Source organism: Protobothrops mucrosquamatus, unplaced genomic scaffold, assembly GCF_001527695.2.
Source record: "Protobothrops mucrosquamatus isolate PMUCROS unplaced genomic scaffold, P.Mucros_1.0 scaffold_36, whole genome shotgun sequence".
In the NCBI taxonomy this organism is placed as follows: domain Eukaryota; kingdom Metazoa; phylum Chordata; class Lepidosauria; order Squamata; family Viperidae; genus Protobothrops; species Protobothrops mucrosquamatus.
Genome location: NW_015386112.1, coordinates 934,135 through 956,155, shown reverse-complemented (window position 1 = coordinate 956,155; position 22,021 = coordinate 934,135). Strand labels below are relative to the sequence as shown.

General features: G+C 33.4%; 1 protein-coding gene across 1 annotated transcript in view; it reads left to right on the top strand.

The window, feature by feature from the left end:
* The window catches only part of MAP2K4 (mitogen-activated protein kinase kinase 4), a 56,724-nt gene that overhangs the window by 16,829 nt on the left and 17,874 nt on the right, over positions 1-22,021 (top strand). The window contains exons 3-5 of the mRNA XM_015810241.1: positions 2,070-2,169; positions 10,023-10,118; positions 18,554-18,728. Of these exons, the coding sequence (XP_015665727.1) occupies positions 2,070-2,169; positions 10,023-10,118; positions 18,554-18,728 (371 nt within the window). The remainder of the gene's footprint in view (positions 1-2,069; positions 2,170-10,022; positions 10,119-18,553; positions 18,729-22,021) is intronic.

The window sequence follows — 22,021 nt, the reverse complement described above, 5'->3', positions numbered from 1 at the left end:
GGTCAGTTAGTTTGGTGAGCCACAACGTCTTGCTGTCAGTCAATGGCTACGCTCGCGTCAAAGACTGAAGATCACGGTCCAGGACGGGCGTGGCAACTTTGGCTGACTTGATCTGATTGGGCAGGAATACAGTCTACTACCCAATGGTGGAGTCTCCATCTCCGTGCTGAGAAAAGGCGTTCAGGTAAGACAACGCCCCCTCTCAGTCTAATGATCTCCAGTGATCATTAGTGATATATGTCTTCACGAGGCAATCTATTCCATTGGTCCACAGCACTTACTGTCAGGAAATTCTTCCTATATTTAATCTAAATCCACTTTTGCGTACTTTTATGCTTTGTTGATAGAGTTTCATCAAGAGTTGATTTTATATGAGCTTCAGTATGTAGATATTGAAGACCATAAATTCCACTTTGGAGTGGGACTGCCCTTACAGGAAAAAGTATTTGCATGTTGTGTTTGATTTTAGTTTAAATTTATATTTAGAAATGGCAACCAAATATGGAAGACTTCTTTTAAATTGTGTTTCTCAAGGTTGTCTCTCCTCTCCTCTGCTTTCTTCAATAGAAATAGAAACATATAGATAGTCCTCAGCTTACAAAATTTTGTTTCGTGACCATTCGAAATTAACAGTGGAGCCAAAAAGTGACTTATGACTGTTTTTCACAGTTACAACTCTTGCAGCATCCTTGTGGTCATGTGATCAAAATTCAGATGCTTGGCAACTGGCATTTATTTTTGACAGTTGCAATGTCTCAAGGTCATGTGATCACCTTTTGCGGACTTTCTGAAAAATCAATGGGGAAGGCAGATTCACTTAACAACCATGTTAGTAACTTAACAATCGCAGCGATTCACTTAACCACTGTGGCAAAATGAGGCAAAATTCACAACTGTCTTGCTTAGCAATGGAAATTTGGGGCTCAATTGTTTTCATAAGTCAAGTATTACCTATATTTCATTAAAAAGTATATGGCAATAAAGTGTTTTATGGGCATGTTTAATGTTACTGTGGATTTAACTCTCTCGAGGAACATGTACATCTTAGCAAATGCACCATACACTTGATTATGCTCATAATAGATATCACTATGCCAGGTATTACATGCCATATATTATACAATGTCATGTTTCATACGAACATTTTGTTCATGTTCAATGAACAAATTAAAATGTTATGGCACTAAATTATTTGCAGTTGTGGTAACACTCCCATCTTTGCAGCAATCCCAGTGGAAGGGTCTTTGGTATATCCACATGCATGCACAGCCAAGTTTGGGAAGTTAGTTCTTCACGCAAGACTAGTACCTAGCTTTTAAGTTAGAAATACAGTAATTTTTTGTTTTATTCTGAAATTTCACATTTCCTATGTTAATTGGCCATGAGAACAACAACCTTGCACATTTACATTTGTTTCCTCAATAATTACAGGTATTAATAATTCCCACAAAACACTAAATTTATTTGATTTGGGTTTGAAATTTTATGCTTTATAAGTCATAATTCATGGCCTAGGCGTTTTAGTTAAAAGCAACAAATTGTGCTTTATTCAATAAACTGTGATTCAATTATGGTTTATTGTGTATATTCACTTGTAACACAATCTTTATAACTATAGTGACATGCACTTTTTCTTGTTTTCTGAATCCCATGCTATCCATCAGGAAATGGCAACAGAATGTTCTTCGATGGAAATCTTAGTCGGGTTTTGTGATTGATTACTCAAAATATTTGTAATTCATTTGTGATCACTCTTATTTTTTTATTTACTCTCATATGTTCCACACCTTACATCTCATAATTTCAAGCAATTGGTGTTTGGTTTTTATATATAATAGATATGTTATAATCATATACCTTTACTATTCTGAAAATATTATTTTTTGAGCCACATAACTTGGTGCTAAATATGAGAATCCTACTGTTTTTGTGAGTGATATCATAAAAATTGCTCAGTGCTAATCTGAAATGTTGCAAGGAAGAGGTTATTAAATTCCTGTTTTATTCTAATGTTCTTAATAGAGTAATGTATGTTCTCTTCCCGACCAGAGTTTGTGTTTATTCCTCAGGTAAGCGCAGAGCACTGAAGCTGAATTTTGCAAACCCACCTTTCAAATCCACAGCACGATTTACTTTGAACCCCGGAGTTCCTTTTCAGAATCCACACATGTGAGTATAAAGTCAGAAATTCCAAAAGCTACAGCTATTGTCTCACATATATTTAATTCAAATCACAAAAACATTTATTTGGACTAGGATTTTATATCTTCTGTCTACCTACCGTGTATTTTGAGAAATTTAGAATATACTACTATTGTTTTTGAATGTACATAAAAATCCATGTTATTTTTCATTGACATATTCCCTTATGATTAAAGTCATTAAATGAGTAAACTGATTAATGCTTCTCTATTTTTCAAGTTTGTTATATTCTTACTTTCTACATGTATTTACAAAAGATACAGTTGAGGCATTTCATTTCTAAAAAAAATCCTTAAAAAAATAAACCCTGATAAAATACAGATTTCCGGGAATTACTAGATTCATTAAGCTTTCAAGAAAGAGCATCAAGAATAGTCTTATGTTCAGAAGTAAAGTTGACAGATGTATAAAACAGTTGGGCATTTAATATAGTAGGACATATCTTGAAACCCCATCTGTTTCCTCAGGCTGCAAGTGTAGTAAAATCTGGAATTCTTTACCTTTCATTTTAAGAATTCAGAAGCTTATTGATGAAGTTCATAAGAACCTTTATATATCTTAATTCCCTCAAGAGTTTTTACTGTACAATATGAAATGCTTGTGCTTGGCTGGATGGATTGGTTTTTTTTGTGTTTTTTTTGCTATAGTCCACAGAGTTTTTCATTTACCATAAACATACCAATTTTATTGTTCTGCTTTATTTCAGTTCTACATGTATTCACAAAATGATTATGATCACTGCTAAAATAACAGGTGTTGGAAAGGATGTTATTCCTCATAATGAAGTCAACATAAGGATATACTTAAATGATAAGATCCAAAAGCTAGAAAATATGGATATTAAAAAAAAATCTTGAAAGAATTTCAAAGTTCTCAGATTTGTCTGTTTTATTTTTTTTCAGGACTTACTTCCTACAATAAAATATGTGAACTCTCCAGGCTCAGTCTTTTCACACTGGCCTCATATTTTCTGTGCCTTTTTCGCAGTGTGCTTCTTTCTTCTTTTTTTGATAACTTTCTTCTTTACAAGAAATTATTCTTAGTAGGCATCTATCAATTCTAGAGATTTTCTTTACAATGATGTTTTCATCCAGTGACTTCCCAATTGAAATTTCTCTTTGTGATAATGGCTTTTGTCATAATAGCTTCAAACCCTGGCATCCTTATGCTGGCATCCTTTCACTTATGCTGCTTATTGCTATGTTCTTAAAGTTAAATGGCATTATCAAAATAGAAAATGGAAGAAAGCTTTTTCTAGTAGTAGTAGTAATTAACTTTCGAAGACTATAGTGAATTTGGGATTGTTCCAATGCAATTCCTGTATAACTTGTGCTTGACTGAAATACAGCATTGTTATCTTTTTCAGTGAATAAATCTAATCCATAATCTATGACAGTTTGTGTGATATAAATTGTGTTGGGTAATAATCAGACCCATTGTATCATTTTTTTTCTTGCCTTATAGATTCCCCTACTTTGAGAAATTCAGGTTAAAATTACAATTATCTGATGTCAAGTTCAACTGAATTCAGTGCACCTGCTTCTGTGTATATATTTGTATACCGTAATTGCACTGAAGTCTTCAAGGTTAAATACTTTTGTCATATGTTCATCATTTACCTTCATTTTTAAGATACCATAAATTAACAAATAAGATCTTTTCATCTAGAAGATTTTTACATACCTTTTGAACACCTTTATGTTAGTATTCTTGAACTGTTTTGAGTAGATTATTCAGATTAATATGTAGTATAAAAGACTGTGAACAGAGAGACTAAGACTGTAATTGGTTTAAATATACTTTCCAGTCTTCTAGATTTCCTTTATGCAGTTAATTACTCCTATTGATTTTAAATTGAACTTCAGTTCCACACAACGTACGTCATTCCATTTATAGGAAAGCTCAGATAGAATGGTTCCTTTTATGAGGTAGGGGTTTTGTGTCTAGATGCACCATTTTGGAAGTTTAATTTAATCTTTATTTCTTTCAGGATAATGGAGAAGGAAGTATTTAGTGATGTGTATATTCTTCAAAAATTGCCTGTAGATATATTTTCTTGATTGCAAATCTGGTTCTGCTTAGGAGGCACTGATAAATTTTCCATTAAAAGTTTGTTTCTTTTTATGTATAGAAAATATATCTTCTTTAAAGGTCATTATTTAAAAATCTACTTATTAAATTCGGCTGTAAGTAAATATGACTAATATGTTATTTTTTGTTCCATCTTGGGAAGTTATATTTTGTTTGCATTGTAAAAGTTACTTTATTTGTCGTCTTTGTGATTATAATGTAACATATATGCAATACATCTGTATTGATTCTGGAATCTGAATTTGACAGAAAGCTGTTTTATTATTACCATTAATTATATTTGAATATTTTTAGATTGTGATTATTAGCTTATGCTCAGAATCATTCTGAGTTAGATTTTCTGAATTAGTTTATATGGTATCTAGAGTAGATCATGGTATGGTTTGACAGTTCATGTTCTTTAAACATAATTTACTTTTCCATTGCTAGTTTCACCATGCACTCATAATGTAGGCAATCCTCCACTGTGTGAGGATTCATATTTATATATATTTTGTATCTGTTGCTTGACTACAATACTTTAGATACAGATAGTTTTAGAATCAGTCTTTAATAAAAGATACTAATAGNTTTTTTTTTTTTTTTTTTTTTTTGCTATAGTCCAGTGGTGGCGAACCTATGGCACAGGTGCCAGAGGCGGCACTCAGAGCCCTCTCTGTGGGCATGCGCACCGTCGCCCCAGTCCTAGGCCTTCAGCTGGGTTTTATAAAACCTTTTCGCTTTAGGCCTCCGCCGCCGTGTGCAAAAAAAAAAAAAAGGTTCAATCAGTCAATTTCAACTTCTCACGGGGAAAAAAAGATCTTGCAAAGTTGGAATTGATTGAACTTTTTAGTCCCACCCAGTCTGCCGTTATCACCGCAGCCACACCCACCCAATGGGCCACGCCCACCCAATGGGCCACACCCACCCGGCACTTGACGATGCATAAGTGGGTTTTGGGTTGCAGTTTGGGCACTCGATCTCTAAAAGGTTCGCCATCACTGCTATAGTCCACAGAGTTTTTCATTTATCATAAACATACCAATTTTATTGTTCTGCTTTGTTTCAGTTCTACATGTATTCACAAAATGATTATGATCACTGCTAAAATAACAGGTGTTGGAAAGGATGTTATTCCTCATAATGAAGTCAACATAAGGATATACTTAAATGATAAGATCCAAAAGCTAGAAAATATGGATATTAAAAAAAAATCTTAAAAGAATTTCAAAGTTCTCAGATTTGTCTGTCTTATTTTTTTTCAGGACTTACTTCCTACAATAAAATATGTGAACTCTCCAGGCTCAGTCTTTTCACACTGGCCTCATATTTTCTGTGCCTTTTTCGCAGTGTGCTTCTTTCTTCTTTTTTTGATAACTTTCTTCTTTACAAGAAATTATTTTAGTAGGCATCTATCAATTCTAGAGATTTTCTTTACAATGATGTTTTCATCCAGTGACTTCCCAATTGAAATTTTTCTTTGTGATAATGGCTTTTGTCATAATAGCTTCAAACCCTGGCATCCTTATGCTGGCATCCTTTCACTTATGCTGCTTATTGCTATGTTCTTAAAGTTAAATGGCATTATCAAAATAGAAAATGGAAGAAAGCTTTTTCTAGTAGTAGTAGTAGTAATTAACTTTCGAAGACTATAGTGAATTTGGGATTGTTCCAATGCAATTCCTGTATAACTTGTGCTTGACTGAAATACAGCATTGTTATCTTTTTCAGTGAATAAATCTAATCCATAATCTATGACAGTTTGTGTGATATAAATTGTGTTGGGTAATAATCAGACCCATTGTATCATTTTTTTTCTTGCCTTATAGATTCCCCTACTTTGAGAAATTCAGGTTAAAATTACAATTATCTGATATCAAGTTCAACTGAATTCAGTGCACCTGCTTCTGTGTATATATTTGTATAATTGCACTGAAGTCTTCAAGGTTAAATACTTTTGTCATATGTTCATCATTTACCTTCATTTTTAAGATACCATAAATTAACAAATAAGATCTTTTCATCTAGAAGATTTTTACATACCTTTTGAAAACCTTTATGTTAGTATTCTTGAACTGTTTTGAGTAGATTATTCAGATTAATATGTAGTATAAAAGACTGTGAACAGAGAGACTAAGACTGTAATTGGTTTAAATATACTTTCCAGTCTTCTAGATTTCCTTTATGCAGTTAATTACTCCTATTGATTTTAAATTGAACTTCAGTTCCACACAACGTACATCATTCCATTTATAGGAAAGCTCAGATAGAATGGTTCCTTTTATGAGGTAGGGGTTTTGTGTCTAGATGCACCATTTTGGAAGTTTAATTTAATCTTTATTTCTTTCAGGATAATGGAGAAGGAAGTATTTAGTGATGTGTATATTCTTCAAAAATTGCCTGTAGATATATTTTCTTGATTGCAAATCTGGTTCTGCTTAGGAGGCACTGATAAATTTTCCATTAAAAGTTTGTTTCTTTTTATATATAGAAAATATATCTTCTTTAAAGGTCATTATTTAAAAATCTACTTATTAAATTAGGCTGTAAGTAAATATGACTAGTATGTTATTTTTTGTTCCATCTTGGGAAGTTATATTTTGTTTGTATTGTAAAAGTTACTTTATTTGTTGTCTCTGTGATTATAATGTAATATATATGCAATACATCTGTATTGATTCTGGAATCTGAGTTTGACAGAAAGCTGTTTTATTATTACCATTAATTATATTTGAATATTTTTAGATTGTGATTATTAGCTTATGCTCAGAATCATTCTGAGTTAGATTTTCTGAATTAGTTTATATGGTATCATGGTATGGTTTGACAGTTCATGTTCTTTAAACATAATTTACTTTTCCATTGCTAGTTTCACCATGCACTCATAATGTAGGCAATCCTCCACTGTGTGAGGATTCATATTTATATATATTTTGTATCTGTTGCTTGACTACAATACTTTAGATACAGATAGTTTTAGAATCAGTCTTTAATAAAAGATACTAATAGATTATTTTGGAGGCTGGCTAGATAGTAGATCAATATAGAATATTATATACAGAAAACAATGTACAGAATATATATATACAGAAAAAAGGAAATTACATTAACACATTCTGCTGTGATATGAGCTTGTGACAAAAATCATTTATATCTCTACTATTGTTAATTTAAGAAGCTATGATGAATTAGATTGAAAACAATATGGAAATACTAATTATGCTTCTTGCTTCCTATTGCATTGCTATCAAATTTTAAAGTATTGATTTCAGCCTAATTCAGAGGTGGGAGTTAGAAAGATACTATGTAGCTATTTGCAGAACTGCCAGAAATCCACTGAAATATTTATGCACATTTCTTCCAAAGTGGTTCCACCCTATGTATTGTGGTCTAGCTGCAGTATCTGGTCTTTGGAATTCATTAGATTTTTGGTTTGGCTGCATTGCTTCAAAATTTATTTTTGATTATCATTTCATAATTGCTATTAAGTCATTTATGTTTTATATTTTTGCTTAACACTATTGAACTACTCACAGTAAGAGAAGGCAAGAGATGATGTAGTAATTTAAACTTTGGTTTGTAAGTGCCAACCTATGAGTTTTTTTCTAAAAGCTATTAGTTTTCTCTTCAGATACAGAGTTGCTCAGAATATCCAAGGGCAATTGCTTTGTAGAAAGAAATGTCACCCTAATTAGTGTTGGCTTTATAAAATAAAATTAATTTGGTAGATACATCAGGCTAATATATTAAAACAATAAAAAATGTAATGAAATAGTACAAAGGTTCTTGATTATTGACTGCAAGATCCTGTAGGAATTGTCAGATGTTAATAATGCCTTTAGCTCCTCTTGTTGCAATTCAAATTAAAAGTGACTCTGCTTTCATTAAGCCGTATCAGGTGAGACATGGCATTAATCTGGGCCATATCTACTATTTTTATGTCTAAAATAAAAATAGGTTACTAATATTTTAACCTTATAATTTTTCAGCATTCCTTTGGAGTCCCAGTTGCTGGCTCCGTATCTGTGTTGAAGTATGCTGTAGAATTATCTCAAAATATTCTAGAACTCTAACTAGAGAACTGGCATTATCTTTTCATGAAAGGAGAATTGTAATAACTTGTGCATATTTCAAGGATTCGAGCAATTTATATTCCCACTGTTTAAAACTGACGATAATAAGTCAAGAATAAAGTGAAATCTTCTATCATGAAAAGTATATTTGCAGCAAATTTTTTATAAGAATTATATGAAATTATCATATTAAAATAATAATTCCTACTGAAACAAAGTAGATTACTTTGTCTCAAACAGTTGAGAATGCAGGGTTAGACAGATTAATTATTATATTCTCAGCACAGGAGATGGAGAATCCACCAATGGGTTAGCTCTGTCTTCCTGCCCATTCAGACCAGGTCAGCCAAATTTGCCATGCCTGTCCTGGGCTAGGACACACCCAGTCTTGACTGGTCTCCAGCCCTACAGGATGTGACAGATTTGGCTCCCAGCAGGTAGTACAGATCTAATTTTTGGTGGATTCTCTTTCCAATCCACGATCATTTTTGCCAGCACTGGGATCAGTGCTGCCCTAAATGACCGTTGGAAAGTAGACAAACTTCCACTGGGTGTGTCTAGTTCCATATATAAGCATCCTTATTTCATTATTTGAAAGGACATATTCGCATGGAATTGTGATGACTCTAGTAACTATATGTGATGTATCAATAATGTTGTAGTAATCTTTAGCTTATCTTTGAACAAGTTGCCTCAAAATTGAGTTTTCCATGTATATTTTAAAAAATTTCCAGAAAGAAATCATTGGATTCTCCCATCCACTCCCCTCCTGTTAAAATTCTCAATATGATTAATATAACATAAGCTCTTATTCTTTCACTTTTAAAGCCTCTAGTTAGATTTTATTAAAAAATAAAAACCTTCTGAAAAAACATAAAAGGAAGCATTAGCTATCTCTTTATACTTTCTAAGCAGAAGGTTCATGAGATTTTAATAATAGTCATTTTTATGTGCATTACCTCCTGTCTATTTCTGTAGAAGGATTCTTAATCCCCACCCCAAGTTTATTCTACCTCCTTCATTACAGAATATTAGAATTAATAAAGGATATTTCTTACCTGGAAATATCAATGAAAGAACAGAATCTGGAAATACTTATTTGTTCCTCAAAGAAACCATTGAATGAGCAGTGACCTACCTTCTTCAGTGTTTCACAATGAATTAAATCCATTCCATCCTAAAAATCAAATTATAGTTACTACTCCTGATTGGTTGATCCAAGACAAAAGCAGTAAGATTAAAATATGATGAAACAATATGAAAAAAAAACAACAGTGTCGTTAAAATCATTTATCAGTTCACAAACAGTTTAATTCACTGTAGTTCATTGATACAATAACTAAAGGTGGTTCACCTGAAATTAAAATGTAATGGATTTGCTAAGAAGTTCAATAGATTTTCATATGACTTATTTCAAGTAAGCCTCAGACTGTAACCTTCCGCTTTTATTTAATGCAGTGCAGTTTAATGTACAATGATTTTAACAAGGCTTTCAAATTGACTTATATACTATAATGTCCTTTTATTTTTCAAGTGGAAGGATAAAGAAGATAAATAATGTGTATATTTTGTCTGAAGCAGGCTGTCTTCTCAGTGACTATTTATGCATGTCCTTGCATTATATGGTAACAGCACTGTGTTTTCCTGTCATTTTTATAATCCTTTTCCTGGCTGAAGTGATACTCAAGCAACAATGGGTAGTAATCACATTGCCCCCTTCACGTTCAAAAGGAGAGAGGCGGAGATGATCGTGAAACTTTCCAGCAGGCTACAGTAAGCATAACTGTGTGTTAGCCCATAATATGTTAATAATAGCCAAAAAGAGATCATCAGCACAATTATAGTACCTTGCAGGATTTTTTCATATCATGAATGAATTGATACAGCTGTAAAATTATGAAATAACTCAATTTACATACTCATTTTATCTGTATAAATGAATTTATTGTTGTCTGTACTGTCTCTTTTAACTCTCACTGGCATTAAAATGATTATTATGGTAAAAATAATAGTATTTTCAAAATTACTTTGTATTGAGTTACAACAGCCTTCTTTTAAAATTAAACACAATTAAAGGCAAGACATTTAAAGAACCAAAACAGTATATAAAGCAGTGCATAGATGTGATAAAAGCAAGAATGATTTGCAAAAACAAAAAGATTGAGAGGTGCAGTGAATGATGTTGGTAAATTAGATTTACTTACATTTTCTTTTCATCACATTCCTTTAATTTATTTGCCATATTATTCCTTTTCTGTACTCTGCATAATGTTGGTTTCTTAAAAGCAGCGGTGTGAAGGTTTGATATGTAACTCAGTAATTTATTTTATTTATAAGATTAAATTTTGATGGAATTCAGTTCAATTCTTCTTTAATGCCAACAGGTGGTGCTCAGAAAATAGTTTTCTTTGCCGGCTGAGCCTAACAACAATGTAAAGGCCTTCACTTGCAGATCTTGCCTGTCCTTTTGAAAATCATTGTGTATGTCATAATAATGCATCCTTAAGAGACATGTTCATTATTAAAAGTGGATTGTTGCAGAGGACATAGAGGATAAAAAGATTGCTTTAAAATTACCAAATATGCTAAGAGAATAAAAGGAGTTTTGGCATTTTCAATTCATGCTTAGTTTAATTAAAAGCATATCTATAGAGGTCTGGATATGCATGTAATTTGATAAATAAATATGCAGAAAATATTGAATAAACTTGATTTGATGAAATTTTGTATTCTACAAATAGTAATGAGAGAATTCAGTATGCTTCAAACAGACAGATTTCATTCTCCTGGAATACACTCTAAATATTAAAAAATATTTTTCAAATAGATATTTTAACTTTATTTTATTTAAATAATATGTCAGTTTCTAAGATTCAGATTATCAGAGGCTAACCAAAATAAAGTGTTTAAATATCAACACTAATGTTAAGCATTATTAAATCTATAAATAGTATATATGCATTTGAAAAGATTCCTCGAAAACTTGTGAACAAATATCTATCTTACAATTGGAGCTACAGATAGATTAACCATAATTTTGTAAAATTATCAAGTTTAGAAAACGATGGATAAGTGAAAGTTCAAGATGTATCTGCTAAATACATTTATAGATAGGACTGCACTGTGTGAAAATGTCCCTGAATCTGTTTTGAAATAATATATATTACTGTATTCTCAAGTGATCCAATAAGTTATGTAAGCCTTCTAAATATACATAACATACATAATTAATTAATTACTGATGGTCTTAGGAGATACAATAACATTTTGAGAGGTTTTTCAGACATTCAAAAGTGTCCTTAGGAAACCATGTTTCTGAGTCAGTTATATTATACAATAGAGCTGAGGTACCTGTGGCCCCACAGATATTGCTAAAACTACTTCTCAATGTACTTCACAATTACGACACTCATTAAGGCTGCTGAGACTTGAGCATTACCAGGAAAAACTACAATTTCCTAATTCTACATAACTTGGATAATGTGGAACTAAAGAATGGATATAATTGTGCTAGTTCTGTCATTACACAGGCAGAAAAATGAAAATTTCTAGTGCCTCATTCTACCAAGAAAGCAGTTTATTTTATACATTAGATAAATAAAATCATTTCCTATTTCAGAGGTGAATTGAAGTTCAATAAAATATTCCAATTATAAACTTCCTTATAATAATTGTCAAAGGATAATCAATCATAATACATAAATAAGCCTGGTAACATTTCATTTTATGAATTGTTTCCCAGAAATCCAGAAGATAGATGGACCTCTCTTTTTGTGCCTAGATCAGTTTCATTATTATTATGATGATGTGTTGTAGTTTTAGTATACATTTATTTTATGCATTAATCAGAAGTAAAGGAGCTCCATACAATAATCGGGGAGCAGCTTCATAATCATCTCTGGCCTATCATGCTTTGGTGGATTCTACACAAAAAAACCTGCTCATGTGTAAACTTTTGCAGATGTTCATGCTCAAGAACCGAGAACTAGTGGTGGTGTCTAAAGCATAAGCCAAGATAATGAAATGGTCTTCATGTGATCCCAATTTCCAATGTTCCCTGCTGGCTTCCCCAAAACAAAGTCAAAGAAGTGTGGTCACATGAGGTCCTTGCTTAATGACCCATGCTGTCCTTATTTAATGACAGGAAGCAGGACTCCTAGAATTGCTGTTAGTAAGCGATGTTCATGTGTTTTATGGCTGCATTGTTTAGGGGCAGCAGTTGTGGTTCCAGTTGCTGTTGTAACCCAGAGACTACCTGTATCGTCTATTCTAAGTATTGTATGTGTGTGTGTGTATGTGTTTGTAGCTTTTCTAGCAATTGGGGAAATATTTGAATATATTTACTTTTCCATATAATAGATTAGGATATATAATTGAGTAATACCCTATTTCCTGAATATGTCATTACATAGCCTGTACCTCCAGGCACAGGCAGCAGAATCTTGGCTTGACTAAAATCGCACTAGCATACCTGATATAAAACTAAACTTCAGTTGCATTTATGGCATTCAATTGGAAAAAAACTGGCCCATTTTTAGCAGAGATTGCTTCGTGTGGTACAAGTGTGACTAAGGCTGATTATCTAGTGTATGCCTTCGTTTATTAAAAAGCATTGTGTGAAGTCCTTGATTGGCCAAAACCCTGATTCTGGGGTAAATATCTTTGGCCTCATCCGGTGACCACTCTGACACATAGAATGGAAGAAGAGTTAATGGTAAGGAAATGAATTGAGAAAAATAGATAAGCAGTTTGCTTGTGAAAATAAGAGAAAGAAGGGGAAAAGATGTAATAGACTTAAAGATAATTTGCTCTTGAAGTGAGATGATGAGTACATTAAGTATGTTGGAAAGTATGAGCTACGATCATATAGTTTATTGTAGTTTCATATGAAAGTAAGAGTACATAGGTTTGAGATGTCCCATGTTACACGTCAGTAATGTAAGGAGCAAGGATGAGTACTGGAAAATTGCACAAGAATCCAAATTTATTTATTTATTTAGAAAATTTATAGAGCTGCCTACTCGCTCACAGCGACTCAAATGTCATATGGAAAAAGACTATTCTGTTAGGTAATATGAGTGTATGGATTGAAACAAGATGAAATGAGAGAGTACAGGAAAAGTGGATTGTGCTATTTGATTATTCAAAAATAAATGATTGATGAATATCTGCTTTGAAAAAAGTTCTGCTTCAGATTCATAGCTTAAGCATTAGTCTATTTGAGCATACTTTCGGAAAAGGAATCATTATGAATCTTTAAGCTTGATTGATTTGATTGAGTAAAAGTAGAAGTTGTGAAAGTAGTAAGATTGCTCCTGTTTATAAATTAGTGAGACAGGGTGGTGAAGTAAAAAATCTTCAGACCCAGTAATGATTCGGTTGAAGAGGCAAACCTTAATTTGGTGTAGTGTTTGCTCTAGCTTATTTCCTGAAAACTAATAATGTAAAATAATAAAACCTACAGGCAAGAATTCTATGTGGAGCAACCTTTGGGAATTGTCTAGAAATGTAAGTTGGTAGTGTTGGTAGGAATGAGACAGAGAAAATATGTGACAATTATATGGCATCAACTTCATTATTATTGATGTGTTATTTCCGAACCCTAACCCTAACATTTCCAATATTTAAAGCACAAAAGCAATTTAGGATTTCCTTTACCCATGTCAACCTATTTGTGATTTAAGATCAGATAAGGAACTTTCTGATTGTGTTTAAGCAAATTTAAATCTTTGAAAGTGGTTATTTTGGTCAATCATCATCTACCTAGGATTCATTAAAGTCTCATCACTGCTCTTTTTAAAGAAAGCCCTAAAGGTTCATTTATTTATTTTCCCTGAGTAGGGTTTTTCCCCTCTGTTCTAGTGCCAGAATTTGTACTAGCAGATACTAGTAACTAGCTGCTGTTGTTATTATTAATAGTATTTATTTATTGATTAAGCTTGTTCACTATCTCATTCCCTGTGAGTCTACAAGGTTTACAGGTTTTTTTAAAAAACGAACCCAGAATAAAACAATGTAAGTAAAAACAAGGAACAAAAGATGACAAAAACCAGACAGCACCAGAAGTAGACCTACTGACCCTTGCTGGATCTTCAAGGCCCTTTGAAACACCAGGATAAGGAATACCTGGATCTCAGAGGGGTGGGAGGACCTCATTTCAGATAGAGCACTTGGCAGTATTTTGTAAATTGTGAGTAGTAATAGTGGCAATAGTAGCAGCATAATTTCCTGTTTATAAGTTGGTTTAGATAGGATTTTGCCCTTAAAAGCAGCCAATAAATATTATAGGGGTAGACCTTGATTAATGACTGCCTTGGAAAGTGATCATTTGCAGTTACAATGGTGATGAAAAAGGACATTTGTGACCAATGCCTATATTTATGACCTTTGCAGCATTTCTCTCTCAGTCACGTTTGCCATTGCAATCCGTTTATGTGTTGTCCTGTCGCTAAGCTCTCCCCCCCTCCCCTTTTTCCCCACCTCAGAAATTGTCTGAACAAGCTATTTCTTTGTATAATGAAATTAATAGATAATTTTGAGGAAAGGGGAGAGAAGATGCTGCCTAGAAAACCTTCAGGCAAGAGAGAAAAGAACCTGCAATTGTTTAATAGTCAAAGAAACTTAGGAAGGACCACCTTAATGATCTAGAACAGGGATCTCCAAACTTGGCAACTTTAAGACTTGTGGACTTCAATTCCCAGAATTCCTCAGCCAGCTTTGAAGTCCACAAGTCATAAAAGGGCCAAGTTTGAAGATCCCTGTCCAAGACCAATCCCCACCACTAGCCTAGAATATAAACTGAGAGCAAACCTCACTCCTTACTAGCACTGATTATGTTACTTAGTTTGGGTAATGAAAAGTTTGCAAAGAAACAACCAAGCTCAGAGAGCACCAAAGATGCCTCATTTCAACCTTCAGCTATAGAAATGCTTCTTTATTGGTATTTTTAACATTATTGTGTGACTTATATGTATTAACTATATTATATATTTTATATGTAGTCCAAGATCATTCCTCTTCATTCAGTGCGACCCAGGTCAGCTAAAAGGCTGGATATCCATGCTCTAAAAACTTATGGCATCTATAAGGCTAAAAATATTGATTATCGTATAAACATTTGTATATTACATGCTAGATAATGTGATACATAAAATACTAATGCAGAATTCCAGTTCCTCATCCATTTGTGGATGTTCTCTTGTAGACAGTGAAGTTGTAGGGAAATAATAGCAGAGTTATTATGGATATAGAACAGTTCTTGATGAAAACACAAACAACTTCCATAGTTAAACATTTTTACTTAGATACACAAATAAAATTGTGTATCCATCAAAATTGTTTATCCATCAAAGAAAGACTTTGTACAATATCTTGCAAAGAATGGAAAACTAACTGTAACAAAGTCATTTTATGAAATAACTCCAAATATGTCAGTTATACAGAAAGAACATTTATTTCCATCATTGCTGTGCAAAATAGTTTTTTACGTGGGTGTTTATCCTCAATCATAAGTAGGTAATTGGTAAAGATAAAATGTGCTTAATTTGAAATGATCCAACTCAGAGCACACAAGAGCCTCTTGTTTACTGAAATTTATTCTCAAGTGTCCTTCGTTTTGGATACATCAGTGAAATTGCCCCTTCTGTTTGTCTTTTGTTCTCTTAGACTGATAAAATGTAGTTTTGTAAACCATTTCTGTAAATAAACAATTTTTCCCAAGTGCTTATCAAAAATGAAAATGTACTGGTATTAACACTTTAATAGAATTTCAAAAATCTGTATTGATTTTTTAAAATATATTGGATTATATAATTTGAATCTTGCTTTAACCTATATCTTTCATTTCTTCTAAATCTTCGTGCCTTTTGAGTTTAATTTCAAATGCTTGTAATATGGATTTTTAAATTTTTTAATGAGAAATTGTTATGAACTATGATCATGATGATGTTAATGTTAGGTTGGATAGAAAAGAAGTAATTTTGCTTACGTTGGCACGGAGCCAAATGATTTCTTTTGAACAAAAATGATAATAGGTATTTGATTTTAAGTTAAATACTTAATTTCCACTAATGTTTTATCGTGTTTATTCATTGTAAGTCTGTATTAAACTAAAAAGGAACTACTTAAGTAGCGAGGGCAGTGAGTATTTGCAAGGTGAATGGGGTGGGAAAACCCTATAACTGAGTCCTAGAAAAATTGTGACACCTCAGGCAATCATGAACTATGTTCTTGTTACCTGCCTAAGATATACAAGACTTATATAAAGGGCTATGGGGGAGGAAAGTATGGGTATGATGATGTAATTGTTTTTATCATTAGTTAAATTCTTTATCTGAATCATCAGTGTCCTGGAACAGAAGGCTATTATGTTCTACACCAGGGATGGGAAACTATGGTCCTTTTACGATCTGTGAACTTCAGCTTCCAGAATTCCTGAGCCAGCTGGCTCAGGAATTCTGGGAGTTGAAGTTCACAGATCGTAAAAGGGCCATAGTTTCCCACCCCCGTTCTACACGTTCAGCAATATGCAGAGGACAATTACTATGGAATCCAAGTGTTTTCCTCTAGGAATTGAGATGTGTAGTTCTGTTTTCCTCAGTAGTGTCTGACTCTTTTCCCCAACCACAAGTTCCTCCTGAAATGCAAGTATTTTCATTTTACTGATAATCTGCAGGACGCCAGCAGGAGCATGGGAATGCTGAATTCATAGCATCAGTATGATGGTCTTTTAATTGGGCTGATTGTTTTTAGGAGTGTCATGGCAAAGGTTGAAATTTTGTTGCTTAAACTTCAAATTCCACTCAACTTTTTATTTCATTTTTTTATGTATTCACTTATTTATGTTAGAAAGCCTAGTTGTGTTGAACATCTAGGTACATATTAAAGAGAATTGTATGTTTTCTGTGTCCCAAAGGTTAGTAATCTCCACCCCTTGGTTCTTTTCTATACATTTGAAACGCTTTGGGATGATTTTTGAAGACTAGCAGCACCGTTTCCTGTCATTTTGTGGTGGAAACATGAAAAATATAATTAACCCTAAAATATCAGATCACAATTATAGCAAAAAATAACCTTTCTAAAAAAAAATCCAACCACATATGGCCTTCCTCATTCTGTGCCTCTCAGTCCTCCATTAGTGCTACATTCTGTGTAGTTTGTGTCCCCTAAAATATTGAAATGAAGGGGGAAGGGTCAAAAGCCTCAGGACATTAGTATTCATATATAATGATATGTTATTACATAATGCTTGTTTTTCCCTTCTATCTGTCTGCACATCTTTCAGTCAATTTATACTTGGAAACCTCAATAAAACTATATATTTCTATTTGATTTGCAGTCATGCTATGATTTGTGCTGTTCAAATACAATCGTGTACTAGTTTACCATAAAAGATGATATGCAACATTATGTAGGCACTTATTCATACAATTCATACAAAATCTTAGCATCATTCCTGAAAAGAGCCATGTCTAAGAACTAAAAAGTAAGGTTTCTTTTCCAAGACAATCAGATTTAACAGTGTTGGGAAAACTTTGAAATGTAAATCTAAATTATTTCCACAGTAGGAGTTAAAGAGTTTAGTGTTGGCAGTTCACATCTCTTTTATATCTATCAGATATAAAAATGTTTTTATTTGGCACTCCTGCCACAAAAATATTTTTATACACCTCCTTCCTTTAGAGATAAAAATTAGCAACAATTATTTTGTGGCTTTTAATTTATTTTACAAATAGACCAAAATAGTTGCTTTATAATGAATTTTGGAAGTTAAATGAACAGATAAAGCCCTTATAATTTGGCGTTTTGTGTTAAGATCAATCAATTATAAAAATGCATTGACTACAGATGTAAATTTTTAATGTTATTTTAGTACAGATAATAAAAAAGATGGTTATTGCCATATAATTATTCTAAAGGAACAAATTATAAAACATTTCCTAGCACAGCTTGTAATAGGTTTTAGCCAGGAATTTATAAATATCCTCAAAGACATAATGTTAAAAAAATAATATTTTTTGTTTTCTTTGTAGTAGTTACAATTAAGTTAGAATCTTGCACTTTGCCCCCATCCAACTCCTTCTTGGAGTTTATCTTTTTGCATTAGCTATGTGTACATTCCTCTATATAAATGCTTTTGATTGGTGCTGCTGAAAAAAGTTTTAAACTATTTAAAATGTGGAAAAATTCCTTCCCAAATTTTTTGACAGAGAGAGACTGAGAACACACAGCATTGAATCATCAGGAAAATTGAAGATTTCCCCTGAACAGCATTGGGATTTTACTGCAGAGGACTTGAAAGACCTTGGAGAAATTGGACGAGGCGCTTATGGGTCTGTCAACAAAATGGTCCACAAACCAAGTGGGCAAATTATGGCTGTTAAAGTAGGTGATGCCCATAATTATTTGTACTTCCAATAGTAGGGCAAAACATGATGGAGAATTTAGCACTCTACAAATGTCTGTTGTTTATACAGCATTTTGTAAGTGTGGTAGTAGCAGAAAGAACTGTCTTATTACTGGTTTATCTGATGATATAAATTTTGAAGAAAATAAGTCCTTTAAAAAATACGTCTGCGTATGCATAACATGGGATTAAAAAATGTTGAAAGGTTGTAGTGATGTACAAAAGTGATGTATAAAAATACATTTTCATGGACAGATCATTAGTTTAAACCAGTGGTTCTTAACCTTTTCTTCGCCACGGACCCCTTTAAATACCTTTTGTGGCTGTGGACCAGGGTCATGGACCACCAAAACTTAAGATTTAAATCATAACCATTTCTTCAAGTCTTCTCAGACTCCCTGTGAAGAAGGGAATGGGACAACTTGCCACAGCCAACTTGTTGCGGCCAACTCACCATAGCCAACTCACCATGACCAACTTTCCGCAGGACAACTCGCCACAGCCAACTTGCCATGGGACAACTCACTGCGGAACAATTTAGCAATTCTATTTAATTCTTTAAAATAAAAAAGTATTTTAATTTTTGTCAATTACATTTCATTCTGTCCCTCCTTTTGCATCCTTTCTTTAATGATTCTATTCCACCATTTTTTTGTTATTAGTGTAACTTTTGTCCAGCAATGAGTTGTACTGTGGCAAGTTGACCGTGGCGAGTTATCCCGTAGCAAGTTGGCCTTGGCAAGTTGGCCATGGCGAGTTGGCTACGGCGAATTGTCATAGACCCTCTCCGTGAAAGACATTGTGCCCCCCTCGGGTCCATCGACCTCAGGTTGAGAACCACTGATTTAAACCAATGTGCTTATAGAATTTTAAATATTCTCCATAGCTTTTCTCCAGAAACACTGTAGATATCTTTTAAGTTACATCAATAAATATAATGAAGGAATCAGTTTTCCTCACTCCTGTTCCACTCTCTTAGGAGTATGGATGAAATCAAAATATTTTGATCTGAACTCTGAACACAATATGATCGCTACACTTTAAGTGGATTGCTATCCAAAAGAACTTGATATGATTTGAGGGAATGTTGAGAATTGCTTTCTGCCTTGTCTCGTTTTTCATTCTGTAGCAATAAAGGACTGGGTGGGACTGGAAAATATGTGGGATTTTTTTTTTAAAAAAAAATGTTTTTAAATTACAATAGCTAACTGTAGAAGGAACAGTTAAACACGCATTTTGCAGCTTCTTTGCACAGCTACAGCACTGAGACCAGCAAAAAGCAGAAATGTATTTATTATACATGAATTGACCCTTTCAGCATAATAGCAGCAAAAGTACATTAGTTTGGTTATTAGTTTGAGGCTTCTTCCTAATGCATGCACAATGCATGTTTTACATTGCAAATGCCGAAAAGCTAAACAAGCTAGTAAAATAATGTTTTACATTTAATAATTTGAAAGTTTAATTACATAGATAACATCATCTATATCACTATCTGTAGATTATAAATTTTCACAGTGCAAACTATACTTTTGCATTGAAAAAGTACAATATAAGCGCAGAGGTACTAGCTCTATTAGTCATAAGCCCTTAATGATTTTTCTATAGCAGAGAATTTAAAAACAGCAATATATTTACTGATCAGTACTGTAGGCAATCAGTAGGCAGTCATTTTATTATGTCCTGCTGGTCAGACTTCAAGAAGTTGAAAGCGCATGGAATAACATTATTCTCTTTTGCCCTAAATTTGTGCAATTCTTAGTAGGGGAATGCAGTTTTATTAAATCATATTTTATGCTAGAAAAAAAATTAGAAGCATCTTAGCTGAGGCTGTGGTTTATTCACTTTCGAAAATAAGAACTGAATTATTTGAGAGTATAAATTTGTCTGAAAGTGTTAGAGCCATTTTTACTGTTACTCTATGGTTCAGTGTAAAGACTACCACTCACATAATACAGGTGGTCTTCAACTTACAACAGTTCATTTAGTGATCGTTCAAAGTTACAAATGCACTGAAAAAAATGATTTATGACCATTTTTCACACTTACAGCCATTGCAGCATTACTATGGTCATGTGATCAAAATTCAGATGCTTGGCAACTGGTTCATACTTATGACCATTGCTGTGTCCCAAGGTCATGTGATCACCTCTTGCAACCTTCTGAGAAGCAGAGTCAATGGGGAAGCCAGGTTCATTTAGCAACCAGTTTACTAACTTATCAGTTGCAGTGATTCACTTAACATCTGTGGCAAGAAAGGTCATTAAATGGGACAAAGCTCACTCGACAAATATCTCATTTAACAACAGAAATGTTGAGCTCAACTGTGGTCGTAAATTGAGGACTACCGATATGAAGGGTATTTGAAGCTCTGTCTCACCCCAGTGGGATGGGCCCACCTCACTTGTTCCAGCAGAAAGGGCTTGTTACGCATTTTATCTGCCAAGGAATTTTGGTTGGTGGGGTCTAGGAAAAGAGCCTTTTCCCTGTGCCCCCCATCCTTTGGAATATTCTACCCTTGAGGTGAGATCCGCCACACACCCCCCTTAGTCTTCCAGAAAAGTCTTAAAATCTGCTTCTGCCAGCTGGCCTGGGACCCCAGTGGGGAATGCTCTATGTTGGAGACAGTTGACGGGGTAAGATCGAAGATCCCACCCTGTGCTGTTCATTCCCTTAGTTTTTAGTGTCCATTTAACTCTACAAGTTTTAACTGTGTTTATCTTTTATCATTTTGTAAGCTGCCCAGAATCGCTTCAACAGTGAGATAGATGGCATATAAATTTTAAAAATAAAATATATATATATAAAAATAAAGTTGGTTGTTTAAAAGTGTCCCTCTTTGGTATGGTATAATTACATTTATTTCTTCTATTATGATTTTTGGATACATTATGAAATAGTATATGAGTTCTGTTTATAATAACCATCTGGTATGTTGTCTGGAAAAAGTTTATGCAATTCTTAGAGCTCTGCAGAGAGGTTAAGCATAAGCTAATTCTGAGATGAAAGGGTAGCCATTCAAAGAAGACTTCCTGTGGGGATGTAGAACATTAGCAGAACTTCTATAATGTTTTAGGTTTTAACTTGTCAGCTTAAGCAAGCCATGCATTCGACATTATTTATATCGTACCTAGGCTTAGCATTACTTTTGCATACTGTATAATTTTAATCTTATCTAGAATACCTACGTGCTTTATGCTTTTAAATATTGGTTTGCCTGCTTGAAGTATTTACGTCAGCTCTTTCTGTCACATCTGTTCAATGGCAGCTA